General features: G+C 42.2%; 2 protein-coding genes and 2 non-coding genes across 4 annotated transcripts in view; all 4 read left to right on the plus strand.

The window, feature by feature from the left end:
* The first annotated feature begins 6014 nt into the window (after positions 1 to 6014).
* ATP5F1B (ATP synthase F1 subunit beta) lies at positions 6015 to 11613 on the plus strand. Its single transcript, XM_061205403.1, has 10 exons — positions 6015 to 6179; positions 6645 to 6827; positions 7070 to 7244; positions 7784 to 7905; positions 8149 to 8333; positions 8849 to 9007; positions 9100 to 9222; positions 9932 to 10144; positions 10566 to 10767; positions 11346 to 11613. The coding sequence occupies exons 1-10, from the start codon at positions 6053 to 6055 to the stop codon at positions 11441 to 11443; spliced, it is 1587 nt and encodes a 528-aa protein (XP_061061386.1). The 5' UTR covers positions 6015 to 6052; the 3' UTR covers positions 11444 to 11613.
* LOC133101820 (small nucleolar RNA SNORD59) lies at positions 6898 to 6972 on the plus strand. Its single transcript, XR_009702710.1, has one exon. It is a non-coding gene; the product is annotated as a small nucleolar RNA SNORD59 (small nucleolar RNA).
* LOC133101821 (small nucleolar RNA SNORD59) lies at positions 7991 to 8061 on the plus strand. Its single transcript, XR_009702712.1, has one exon. It is a non-coding gene; the product is annotated as a small nucleolar RNA SNORD59 (small nucleolar RNA).
* Positions 11614 to 13296: 1683 nt separating the features above from the next.
* Positions 13297 to 13572, plus strand: part of BAZ2A (bromodomain adjacent to zinc finger domain 2A) — a 34652-nt gene continuing 34376 nt past the window's right edge. Inside the window, exon 1 of the mRNA XM_061206087.1 lies at positions 13297 to 13466. The gene's annotated coding sequence lies outside the window, so the exon portion shown is untranslated. The remainder of the gene's footprint in view (positions 13467 to 13572) is intronic.

Below are 13572 nucleotides of genomic sequence, written 5' to 3' on the forward strand. Positions count from 1 at the left end.
ACTTGATTATTAGTTGGTAGTTTGCTCTACTAGGAGAGTGAAAGATGCATGTTATCACTAAATCTCCAGCCTGATGACAGCACCTGGTATGTTGAACACTCAGTACATACTTGTTACTACATTTTGCATGGGTAATGTTTTGCAGGTGGGCCTGGACGTAAGGAAACAAGTTAGTGCAGTAATTCAAACGATAAAATGTAAAAGGGTAAATTTAGGCGCTGGCATTGAGAACTGGAGAGCGATTCCAGAGATATGTCAAATAGGATTTGGTGATAACTTGTATATATACTGCCTGTCATGCTTTGCTCTGAACACTTAATGTTTTCTAAACTGAAAACCAAATATTTGCTTACAAGTTACAGTGTCAGCCTGGATAACTTCATTGTTTATGTGAAGAACCTATCCAGAACTCTAGCTTAAATTTCTTAGCCTCAAATCCAGTGACCTTGACTTCCATACTCTCCTTAGCACCCCATTCCTGTGGCTGTATCTCATCACAAGTTTAGGGGTGATAGCTGTAAAGCTGCTTCCAATACAATTAACACCCTCCATGAGGAGTATACCTCCCTCCCTCAACCATTGGTTTTTTTTTGTTCTCACAACTAATTAGCCTCATAGCTCTAGTTTTTTCCATAGAACTAGACCTTGGTGGTTCTTGGACAATCAAAATCATGGGGCTATGTGGATTCATCAGTCCCAACCCTCAGATAGGCTTTCTATAGTGAGGTGATGTGGGGCCCAGGAATTTGCAATTTAACTGATACTTGACAACGATTGAAGTGTGATCCCGGCTACCAGCATGAGTCTCCCCTAGGAACTTGTTAGATATATAAATTTCGGGCACCCGCACAGACCTACTAAATCAGAAATGAGACAGTAGAGTCCAGTGATCTGCCTTAAGCCCTTTAGGTGATTCTGATGTGTGCTGAAGTTTGACATCTTCTCTTTTAGATCTAAAAGGCAGATTCTGAATTAGTCCTGCTGAGGTATCAGCTCCATCCAGTGTGACTTTTTGTGATACGATGTTCTGTATCTCTCCATTGTCTGATAAAGTAGCTGCCAGCCGCATAGAGCTCTTAGGGATCTGGAATGTGGCTAGTGTGACTGAAAACTGAATATTTAATTTTATACTAAATTTAATCCAGTATAGCTAGTGATTACCATAGGTAAAGCAGAGCTAGGTGATTCTGATGCTGGTGGTTCCTGGCCCACTCACTGAAAAAAAAATTCAGATTCTTAATGATATGGGGAAATCCTCCCAAGAATGATACAGAATGTAAAAGCTACAAAGGAAAGTTTTTTTTAAAAATCTAACATTAAAAGTAACATGGGTTAGGAGTTTGGCCATCCAAGTGGTTAGGACTCCGCATGCTCACTGCTTAGGTCCCAGGTTCAATCCCTGGTCGGGGAACTAAGATCCCACAAGCCATGTGGTGTGGCCAAAAAAAAAAAAAAAAAATTACATAGATCAAAAGATAACTTAGGTTAAAAGATAAATGATATACTTGAATAAAATATTTACAACATTTAACAAAGCATTTGAATAGCACTAATCATTATGACAAGCCAATAGAAAAGAATGGGCAAAAGGTAGAGATAGGTAATTCACTGAAGAAATAAAAATGACCAATAAAGTATTCTGTCTTAGAAATTAGGGAAATGCAACTTCAGTCAGTGAAGTAATTTCATACATTTAGTATTAGGCACATTTTTTTTAAAAGTTTTGGCAAGGATTCTGGGAACCTGGTAAATTAGCAAAATGTTTTAGAAGGCCTTTGGCAGAATCTCATTTAAATGAACATAATTTTAGGAAATTCCTTGGCAGTCCTGTGGTTAGGATTCTGAACTCACTGCATAGGGCCCGGGTTAGATCCCTGGTTGGGGAACTAAATCCCACATCCCACAAGACTTGTGGCATGGCCCAAAAATAAATAAAAATTAAACGAACATAATTTTAAGCCAACATTTTATTTCTAGGAATCTAAAGGTAGTAGTAGATGGTGTACTCAAACGTTTACAAGATACCCTTTTTTTCATTCAGTACTGCATGTAATAGCCATTTGAAACAATCCAAATAACCATTAATGGAGTAAAATAAGTTATTACACATTTTTATGGCATAAGGTGTAGCTGCAGTCAATAAATGTACTGACACAGAAAGTTCTCCAAAACATAAAGATCAGAAAACTTAAGTTTTCTGTAGTGTGCTTCCACTGAAGTTTTTAAAAATAGGGAATGCACATGTTTTATGTACATGGAATGGATAGAAAGTAATGGATATATGCAAAATGTTTTTAGTGGTTATTTCTGGGAATGAGATTTGGGTTGTGGTGAAAGGATTTATTCTAATCCTGAATACTTAGAATTTGTTCATGTATTACTGTGTTAAAAAAAAAAAAAACCAAAATTGTGGTTTGACAAGAGAATATTGAAATTTTGAGGTAGAACTTGAGTAGGATACTTACGTGAAATGTCAGTGCTAAACTAGTTGGAATTGAAGAGATTAAAGAACTCTGAAGCTAGGGTATTGATCGGATTATTTTCCTGGAATTTGAAATCACCCAAGATGATTGTCAAGAAATACGGTAGAGACAAAGACATTTTACTATTTCCCAGAGTACTGAAAGAATGTGGGACATGACCATTATGGATGGCAGTAAAATAAAGAGTTGGTAGGGAATTCCCTGGCGGTCCAGTGGTTAGGACTCTGTGCTTTGACTGCCGAGGGTTCAATCCCTGGTCGGGGAACTAAGATCCTGCAAGCCATGTGGCGCAGCCAAAAGAAAAGAGTTGGTGGAAAATGCAATCTTCACCTTAAGATAAAATTCATAAGGTTTTCAGTCATGAATTGTGGGGTCAGTCATTTGGAATTAACTTCAGGTAAGAAACCAGATTAGGTCTTTGTGGTCTCTGTTGTCCCATGGAAAGTAACTTGTATTTTACATGAAATACTATCTGGGAATCAAGAAATACGAAATAGGACCAAAACATGTCAGAACTCTAAAATAGATGACATCATTTGTTCAGAAATACTGTTGTTAAGGCCTACCTCAACCCAAGCTAATCAAGTTTATTTACTTTTATTTTAGACAGTATTACTTATAAATTTAGCAGGTTATCTGATTTCAGAAGAGGACTTGAGGTTGCTGGGGTCAAACATTGACAGCAAAGGAGTTAGAAAAATCAAAAATTTACAAAGTTGAGCATAGTGGAGAAATATGCCTCGGTAACATTGAAAGCATTTAGCATTGCATTTTGGTACAAAGATTTGTTTAATGATAACCCAGCTGCCCAAAGAACAGTTAAATTTCCTGATAATCTGCTAAAAAGAAATGAGTAAATACATTTCAAAACGTGATGAGCCTCAGTTACCTGGAAATTTAGGTCGAAATCTTCACTTTGAAACTTCGATTAAGTGTCAGTTTAAATGTTTGACGGTTAATAAAATTTTGGCCACGACCAAAATTGGTGATACAAAACCAAAGGATCTTAACACTGTCAATAGTAAGTAAAAATACTAGCCAACACAAATACACTGCTAACTATGTGCCAGGCGCCAGACATTGTTCTAAATGCTTCTTTTCACATTTTAATCTACTTAATTTTTGAGACGCCCCTATGAGATTATCTCATAATGAGGTAGGTGATATACAGAGATTTTAAACTTGCTCAGTGACAATCTAGTAAGTGGCAAAAACAAGATTTTAAACCCAGTCTGGGACTTCCCTGGTGGTCCAGTGGCTAAGGCTCTGTGATCCCAATGCAGGGGGCCTGGGTTTGATCCCTAGTCAGGGAACTAGATCCCCCATGCCACAACTAAGAGTTCACATGCTGTAAATCCCGTATTCTGCATCCAAAAAACTCCCGCGTGCTGCAACTAAGGCCCAGCACAGCCAAATAAATTTTTTTTTTAATGTATTTATTTATTTATTTTTGGCTGCGTTGGGACTTCGTTGCTGCGCGCGGGCTTTCTCTGGTTGCGGCGAGCGGGGGCCACTCTTCATTGTGGTGCGCAGGCTTCTCATTGTGGTGGCTTCTCGTTGCGGAGCACGGGCTCTAGGCGTGCGGGCTTCAGTAGTTGTGGCTCACAGGCTCCGTAGTTGTGGCTTGCAGGATCTAGAGCGCAGGCTCAGTAGTTTTGGCGCACGGGCTTAGTTGCTCCATGGCATATGGGATCTTCCCGGACCAGGGCTTGAACCCGTGTTCACTGCATTGGCAGGCGGATTCTTAACCACTGCGCCAACAGGGAAGCCCCAAATAAATATTTTTAAAAATTAAAAAAATAAACACAATATGGCTCCAGTAGCAATACTCTTAAGTATCTTATCCTATCTATAGAAACTTCAACTCTAATAGTTGAGGGAGGCAAGTGAAATATATAGGTCCCTATTAACTGGGATGCTGCCCAGCATAATGGGAAGAGCACAAATTGCAAAACAAAAATGTATATCCTGCATCCATTGAAATTACCTTTGACCCCACATCACCATGGAATGAATTCCTAGTTGCCAAACCCAGTTAGTTCTTTACAGCCCTTATTTTATAGAATGGTTATGTGATTTATACTATTGACCACTTTCTCTTTAACATTCTCTATTTTTGATTCTTACACTATGTTCTTTGGTTTTTTCCTTATTCTTCTGCTGCTTCTTTACATAGTGTATTTTTTTCTACCTGCCCCATACATGTTGTTGTTTTCTTGGGTTCTTTCCCTCTTACTAGGCAAGATTTCCAAAGACACTTCAAATTTAACATTCTCTTCCATTCCTGCTTTCTCCTTTAAATTATTTGATAGTTCTTGCTACCAAATAGGAAACTTTCACTATCACGCAGAAAAATGAGAACTAATGTGTGCTGGTCGGAGAAAGTCTGGGGAACTAGCTTCATGCTGAACTACTCCATTTAGCCATGTTTGTTCTAATAGATTAAGGGTCTACCCCACCCTGCCACCAAATACCTTGAATAAAGTCAATACTACAGAAAAGGATGTCCTGTTTATTTTACCATTTTTCATGCTCAAGGACCACACACCTATCACTGCCCAGCCTCCGCTCCCATCCAAGACCCTGAGAACTGGTTCCGGCTTCTCTCTATACTCATCTCCTTACTATCCTCTCTTTTTTTTCCCTTCCTCACCTCTAACCTTCCTCACCTGCAGTTCCACAAAAGGAACATGCTGTTTAATGCAAATGTGTGCTTGGAATATTCTTCCTTCCTGCTTTACCTTAGGAATTCTACTGATGTTTTGCGACCAGTCTATCAGCCTCCTCCACTTAGAGACAATTCCTCCTACATTTCTAGATGACCCAAATTTATCCCCTCCTTCTTCCTCCATACATTTTACCCTATACTAACCAGGACCCATCACACTTGATTGCATTTTTTACTCATCTGTCTTTCCTTAAAAGTGAGGTCCTAAGTCTTATTTATCTTTGCCTCCTCAATGCCTAGCACACATTTGTTAAACGACTGGTTACATGAGTTTCTTTGTAGCTTTAATTCTGTCCGGATTCCTGACCTCCTGAGTTATCTGAAAGCTTCCAATCTCACTACTGAGAAAGAAAAACCGTTTGACTCTAGAGAAGGATCCTGACTTAGCCAAGGTCAGTCAGTGGTGCTTCACGACGCTACCACTTCCCTAACCCCACCCTTGAGACTGTCACCTAGCTCAAGGTCCTATCTAAGGAGACAGCTCAAGGACAGCCAGATACAGCCTAAGTGCTTCCCCACAGGAACTCGGTCCCTTTCCTAAACGCAGTTCCGCCAAGTACTCCCTCCAATTGACATCCCTGTTGTCCAATTATGTTTCGAGGCTCTGAGGGTTGCACCTAACCAGACACTGTCCAATTAAAAAAAAGCAATTCAGATTAGCACCAATTTTGGCCAATGGTTGAGAAGATGGGGGGTTATTAGCCTATAGGAGCAGCGCTGAGAGTGATGAGCAACAATATCATCCAATGGCCATGCCTACTGCAGAGTAGGCCTCGCCCCCCAACTGTGGGGAGTTGGAGGCCAGACTGCTGCAGCGCTCAGTCGCCACCTGGGCTCCGCCATGTTGGGACTCGTGGGTCGTGTGGCCGCTGCCACGGCCTCTGGGGCCTTGCGGGGACTCAGCCCTTCAGCGCCGCTACCTCAAGTCCAGCTCTTACTGCGGGCCGCTCCGGCAGCGCTGCAGCCTGGTAAGTGCCTTGCTCTAGGGGCTGGGTTCGTTTCTGCCGTCCCATGACCTTGAGCCTGGGGCCGATAGTCGCTTGGGCCTAAGGCATCTGTGGTGCTAGAAGGACGCCAGGGCCAGCGCCCTGCCCTCTAACGGCGGGAAAACAAGAACAGGAACGATCTAATTCCGTCTCACTTTGGAAGAGGGGCGCTGTGTGACGGAAAAGTGCGGGCAGGTGCATTGACCTTCCCGTGGAATCGGGGCACCGAGCTCTCGAATAATGGGGTTTTATGCAGGAGGATGGGAAGATGGTGCAGGCTCTTTCTCCGCTTCCAGTGCGGCCCTCCCTCTGGACCCGCCTTCCGTGCTAGCGGAAGGAGGTCGGGCCTGGGCTGTATTCACCAGTACTTGTGAGTTAAGTCGGGGTTTCCGATGACCTTTAACTGTCCTAACCCCAGCTTCTTCCATTTTTTTTTTTGCCTGTTAGCCAGAGACTATGCCACTCAAACATCTCCGTCGCCAAAGGCAGGTGTTGCCACTGGGCGCATCGTGGCGGTCATTGGTGCAGTGGTGGACGTCCAATTTGATGAGGGACTGCCACCCATCCTAAATGCCCTGGAAGTGCAAGGCAGGGAGACCAGGCTGGTTTTGGAGGTGGCCCAGCATTTGGGTAAGTAGAATTTGTTAGGAATAGTAAAGATCTTGTTTGACCGAAATATCCCCCAAAACTAAGCTGTCTTCCTTCTATGATGATTTTATCAAAATGACTTTCGTTTTTCTGAGTTTGCTGAAGCCACATTTACGTACTGAGAAGGAGTCTTGGTTGACTTAGGTGTTCAGTGCCAGTTACACTTCATTAAATATCATGAAGCCAATTTGTCCTGTATAACCCTGCAATGCCTTATCTGACAGGTGAGAGCACAGTAAGGACCATTGCCATGGATGGTACAGAAGGCTTGGTTAGAGGCCAGAAAGTCCTGGATTCTGGTGCACCAATCAGAATTCCTGTTGGCCCTGAGACCTTGGGTAGAATCATGAACGTCATTGGAGAACCTATTGATGAGAGAGGTCCCATAAAAACCAAACAGTAAGTATCTCCCTCTTGTTGCATCTACACAGAAAAGAACTGTTTTTCCTAGCAGTTTTATACATTAAGGTGACAGCCTCTACTATAGCAGAATTTTCTTGCAGAGAATACTTAAAATGCCGATATATTCATTTATTAAAACCACACAATGCAGCTTTTTCTGAAGAAAATTAATGATGCAGAAGTTCTGATCGTAAAAAAAAGAGAGAAAAAATCAAACTGCTACTTAGGGCCCAAGTTGATTATTTCAGTTCATTTTAATACCAGTGGCCTTTGTATTTCATGTTGGTATGTGAAGAAGTGCTGTTAAGTTAGGGCTCTGTAAAAGGAAAACCTTATGACAGTTAAAGTTGTCAGGGAATGGGATTATTGCTTCCTGAGGTGATGAAATCGCCTTTATTGCAGAATATTTGGGCTCAATGGTGGGTGACAGTTTTGTCTAGAATGTTACATAAGAGATGAGATTATGAGTAAAAGGTTAGGCTTGAGAATTGAGAGGAACTGTTTAATGAGTAGACACTGATCTTCTACCTTTACAGATTTGCTGCTATTCATGCTGAAGCTCCTGAATTCATGGAGATGAGTGTTGAGCAGGAAATTCTGGTTACCGGTATCAAGGTTGTGGATCTGCTGGCTCCCTATGCCAAGGGTGGCAAAATTGGTATGTTAGTGGTGGGTAGATATTTTCCAAACCTAATGTGTGGAAAAAAATCCTACCGTGTTATGAGTGGGTACTGAGATCTATCCCTCACTGATGAGTAGCTTCTGACTTTCGTTCTTCTGAGTTTGCTGATGCCAGATGCCATTTCTGAGAAGGGAAAAGATGGAAAGAAACAAAATTTTTTTTTGAAGTTTGCTTGTTTGGAAACAAAACTCTTATTCTTTTTTTCTCAACCTCTCCTAGGGCTCTTTGGTGGTGCTGGAGTTGGCAAGACAGTACTGATCATGGAGTTAATCAACAACGTTGCCAAAGCCCATGGTGGTTACTCTGTGTTTGCTGGTGTTGGTGAGAGGACTCGTGAGGGCAATGACTTATACCATGAAATGATTGAGTCTGGTGTTATCAACCTGAAAGATGCCACCTCCAAGGTGAGCACTGAGCTGATAGATGTCCACAAAGTAGTGCCAGGAAACTGTTGCAGTTGACTGCATTGCTAGGTGAAGCCATGTTCTATATTTTCATTTTATTGTCCCAGGACCTACAAACGAAATTTGTCAGTGTTTTTCCCCCAGCTTCTAATACACTAATATACATTTTGTTTTCTTCTTTGATATTTCTAGTCTTTGTTTTTGGTACATTGACCCATCATTTGAAAGCTAACTTTGGGGGGAGTTGAAGGTGGTTCTTATATCTCAGATTACCCTATTTTGTGCTTTTCACTTATTTACAGTTTATTTCCTTCCTACCGTAAGAATATTGCTTCAGTAATTATAAGAAATTACCTTTCATGTTGTTTTGAACTACATCTCTAAAAGGGAAAATTGTGAACAAAAACATAGACATCTGAGGAGGGTTTTTTGGTAGTTTCTCTGATTTGGGGACCTTGGGTATATGGCTTTCCCACTCCTTTGCCACAATTTCTGAATTTGTATAATTACTGCAGGTAGCGCTGGTGTACGGTCAAATGAATGAACCGCCTGGTGCTCGGGCCCGGGTAGCTCTGACTGGACTGACTGTAGCTGAATACTTCAGAGACCAAGAAGGTCAAGATGTATTACTGTTTATTGATAACATCTTTCGCTTCACCCAGGCTGGCTCAGAGGTAAGAGAGAAGGCTTGAGAGAACCTGGTTCATTTGACCTTTCTATGGAATGATGCAGATAAGGCTAAAGTTTTTTTTTTTTTTTTTTTAAGGTGTCTGCTTTATTGGGCAGAATCCCTTCTGCTGTGGGTTATCAGCCTACCCTGGCCACTGACATGGGTACCATGCAGGAAAGAATCACTACCACCAAAAAGGGATCTATCACCTCTGTACAGGTGAGAACAGTTAAATGGATGAAGGTCTAATTTGTATAAAGGTATGTACAGAAAGGTACAAAATCTAGTTACTTATATCTCAAAAGGCTTTTAAGTAGGTACCTGAGCTCCCTGAAATAATGTGTAAAATTCTGCATGTGCATGTTAAAGACTCTAAAAGATTAAGAAACCAGTCATCTAAACTAATTGAAGGTGAACATGTAAATGTAGATCACAAAGTAGTGGTTTCCATCCTGAAGGGGAGTTTGAAGCTGTATGGAAACTGCGCGTTAAATATGGACTACACTAACTACTACAAATTTTCAAATGTTCAAATGTATGTAGATGGTATATAGTAAAAATTATCTAAAAATTTGTCTAAATTTTATTAACTTTTATGGTTCATTTTCCTGATGAACTAGTATAATAGTGCAAGGGTTTTTGTTTTTGTTTTTTACTGTTAAAGTGGGTATCACTACAATAGAGTTAAAAAGTAGGGTGAAGAACAAAAGGAATAACAATGAAAATTCTTTCATCACGTCTTGGAGGGACTAGATAATCTATAAGCTTACTCAGCCACTATTAGGGGTGGTAAGAGTCCACATTTTTTGAGGTGGACTCTTGAATGCTGAGAAGATAAGAGTGACATAATGAGGAGAGGTCAGAAAAGGGGATGGCTTAAGTAGAATTACTTGGCTTCCTGCTCCTTTTCATGGGTTCTTGACTTTAGGCTATCTACGTGCCTGCTGATGACTTGACTGACCCTGCCCCTGCCACTACCTTTGCCCATTTGGATGCTACCACTGTGCTGTCCCGTGCTATTGCTGAGCTGGGCATCTATCCAGCTGTGGATCCTCTGGACTCTACCTCTCGCATCATGGATCCCAACATTGTTGGCAATGAGCATTATGACGTTGCCCGTGGGGTACAAAAGATCCTACAGGTGAGTACTGCAGGTGAGATCAGTGGCCATAAAGTCGTAGAGGGAATTTGGGGACTGTATTAGGACCGTATCTCTCCTGGTGATTTGTGATTTGCTTTAGAGCAAGGAAAGATGAGACCAGCAGTTCCTAGTGAGTGTTAATGAGGTCTCTTGAGTTTCCAGGTACTCCATGTTTGGAATCCAATATTTTCTAACACCACCTAATAGACTCGGAGTAGGGGAAACAAGACACTGATCTTAGCTGAGGGCCCTCATGACCCCCAAGTAACTAATTTGTTTCAGTTAAGAAGTGCAGTAAAGTGCTAAAACGCTGTATACAGAGCTCATTGTGAATATAAAGTTGTGTTAATCCTTAGGTTTTTGTCCAAATTAGAGGAATGTAAATGTTTACTAGGCCTCTCTTAATCTTGTTTTCTCATAGGACTACAAATCCCTCCAGGACATCATTGCCATCCTGGGTATGGATGAACTTTCTGAGGAAGACAAATTAACTGTGTCCCGTGCCCGGAAAATACAGCGTTTCTTGTCTCAGCCATTCCAGGTGGCTGAGGTCTTTACTGGTCATATGGGGAAGCTGGTACCCCTTAAGGAGACCATCAAAGGATTCCAGCAGATTTTGGCAGGTGAGATTTCAAGTATAAAGCTGAACATAAAATGGCAAAGAAACTGAAATCCCTTGAATGCTTGCTGTGCTGTGTTCCCATTCCAGGAACCATCAAGCAATATATAAATATATTGTGCCTAATTACATAATTTTTATATAAAAGTAAGTTATTTCCCATCAGTTTTCTTTGGAAATACTCAATGTCTGAGAGTAAGACTTAGACTTACTGAGTGCTTTCATGCTAGCTACTCTTCTAAGTGAATTACAACATCCTTATAAGGAAGGCATTATTATCCTGTTTTACAAATTAGGAAACTTGAAGCATGGAAAGTTTAAAATAACCAGTCCCAATATCATACAGCCAAAGTAGCAAGAATTTGAACCCGAGTTATATGACTATGGACCATTTGTTCTTAAGCTGTACTGTAGCATCATGTCTTGTAAATTGGATTTGTGAGGGAAGTTTAAGAAAAGATACCTAAGGTGACACAATTTCATCACATTCTGACTGGTGGCCTCAAGTGGTGAGGTATGTACCCACTGCAGAAAGTTGATAATATCCTTCACTTCTCACCAGTTGGATTTTTTTCCATGTAGGTGAATATGACCATCTCCCAGAACAGGCCTTCTATATGGTGGGACCCATTGAAGAAGCTGTGGCAAAAGCTGATAAGCTGGCTGAAGAGCACTCGTGAGAGGGTCTTTTTGGCAAACTAAGCACTCATCCTCCGTGCTGTCCCTCTCCTTGCTCCTAATCCAGAAATTGCAGTTTTCTCTGTAGGCCACATTCCTGAGAGCCTTGATTGAAGACATTGTGTTCTGTCTGAAGAGTATTTAAGGTTTCCAATAAAAAGTACATCCCTCAGCATCTGTCTGTTTTTCTTGGTGTTGACAACACAGCCAACACTGACGTTTTTAATAGTAATTTTAGAATAGCCACACACAAGAAACAGCACAAAGTAGGCCATATATATTTGAAATGGGGTCATCAAAAAAGAAAAGCCATTGTCTTGGATTGATGAACAGCTGTGAGTCTTGTGAAGGGGTTTCCTGGGGATGATGTGATCTTAATAGTAGGGCCTCATCTTTTGCCCTTTTATGTCATTGTTCAAAGCAAGTTGATTTTTTGCCTCTTGTATGTAGTGTATTTCTGCTTTTTAAAAAGCCAAAGGACTTTTTAGAAGAGCATTTTGGGGAAAATGGGTTGGGTTTAGAAATAGCTGCTATTCTAAGAGAAGGCAGGGGTTAATCAGTGAATTAAATTTTTTGGAAATAACATGTTCTGAAGGATTAAAATTGAGTCAAAACAAACCTCTCTTCTATCTTCTACCTTCATTTTTTTTCAGAAGGTGTTCCTAACTACTGCCTCCTAACTTATATTTTGGGCCAGACTAGTACGTTTGTGATTCCTTGAGGCAATGCAGAATATAAAGTACCATGGGGCCTATTCTGAGGTCTGCTAAAATCCCTTAAGAAAATTGGGGAAAGAATCTGTTATAGGAGAATAGTAATTTTCAGTGTTGTTGGGCTTGGGTTTCTGAACTAAATAATGTAATTAGACAATTTTCCCTTCATCTTAGCCCACTAAAGCATGCAGGATTGCAAGGATACTCAAAAGTATACCCACCTTTTCAAACAAGTGCAGGGTTGGATTTGATGCCCCTTAAATGTTCTTTTCTGGGCCCAGACCCATCTCCTACTGCCCTCTGGTGGTGGTAGGACTGGAGGCTCTTCAAGAACTCTGATCTCACCATTTTGAAATCCATGAAGGCCATTTGCTGGGATGTGGTTCTTTGCTAATGATTGTTTACAAACCAGCTGGGGCTTTTGTCCTAAGGAGGAGCCTGGATCTATAAGCTCCACCCCGAGGCATTCAAGTGGGGTAGAAGCAGGGCAGGACAAACAGATCCCAAGTCAGAGGCCCCTGGGGGCTGAAGGCTGGGGAGGAGCCTTGGGAGAGGTGCCAGGGGTGGAGTAGGGGCCTCTGAGTTTCCCCCCATCTGCCTCTGACGTCCTTGGCACCAGTCTCTCCTGTGTCATGATCTGGACGTTAGGTGGAGCCCCTGAGCCGCCTGTGTCCAGTAGTTTGCTCCTAGAAAAGCGTGGATTTGGGGAAATGCTGAGTTATGGGGGTTGGGGGCACATCCTCTAGGTCCTTACTCTGGAGTGGGTAAGAAGCTGGTGCAGAAGCCCCCAGGGTATGGGTCCGCCCTTTCTGCTCTGTTTTCCCATGTTATCCAGATGCAGACCTAGGAACTGTGAATCTAAGTTTGTTTCTATCATACCTCCACCCTTCCCCCCACACATTTATGTCTCAGCATTCATCGAGAACCTTCTCCCTCTCACTAGCTGCAACTATTTATTTCCTTCCCCCTTCACCGCTCTCTTCTTGTACCACGCCACTGGGGTGTCAACACAGATCTAACCTTCCTCCATATTTCTCCTGGTTCTGCCCTGTCCTCACCGCCTCCTCCCTTTCCACCCAGAGAAAGCCACGCCCTTCCCTCCTCCCTCCCCACCCTAGTCTGTCACACAGGGACATCACCCTACAGCAGTTCAGGCTGTGGTTCGCAGGAAGCATACATTGGCTTTTTGATTCGTGCTAGTTCCCACCTCACAGTTTGGGAGGATCTAACACCAGCCTGCACGTGAAGGGGGAACCAAGGACAGTGAGGAGCTGGGTGGTCCCAGCCCTGGAGCCCTGCCAGCCCGACATGGGTAAGTATGAGGACCAGCCCCCGGGAAGGCCTGAGGGATGCCTACCTCCCTCCCTGGCTGACTCAGCAGGGGTGGGGCCTAACCTTTGCTCTTTTGGGGGGTGAAG

This window comes from Eubalaena glacialis, chromosome 11 (assembly GCF_028564815.1).
Source record: "Eubalaena glacialis isolate mEubGla1 chromosome 11, mEubGla1.1.hap2.+ XY, whole genome shotgun sequence".
Lineage (NCBI taxonomy): Eukaryota > Metazoa > Chordata > Mammalia > Artiodactyla > Balaenidae > Eubalaena > Eubalaena glacialis.

Coding starts and splice junctions, on each gene's coding strand:
- ATP5F1B (XM_061205403.1), top strand. CDS start 6,053: ATGTTGGGACTCGTGGGTCGTGTGGCCGCTGCCACGGCCTCTGGGGCC. Junction 6,828..7,069: donor GGAGGTGGCCCAGCATTTGG/GTAAGTAGAATT, acceptor CTTATCTGACAG/GTGAGAGCACAGTAAGGACC. Junction 9,223..9,931: donor GATCTATCACCTCTGTACAG/GTGAGAACAGTT, acceptor TCTTGACTTTAG/GCTATCTACGTGCCTGCTGA.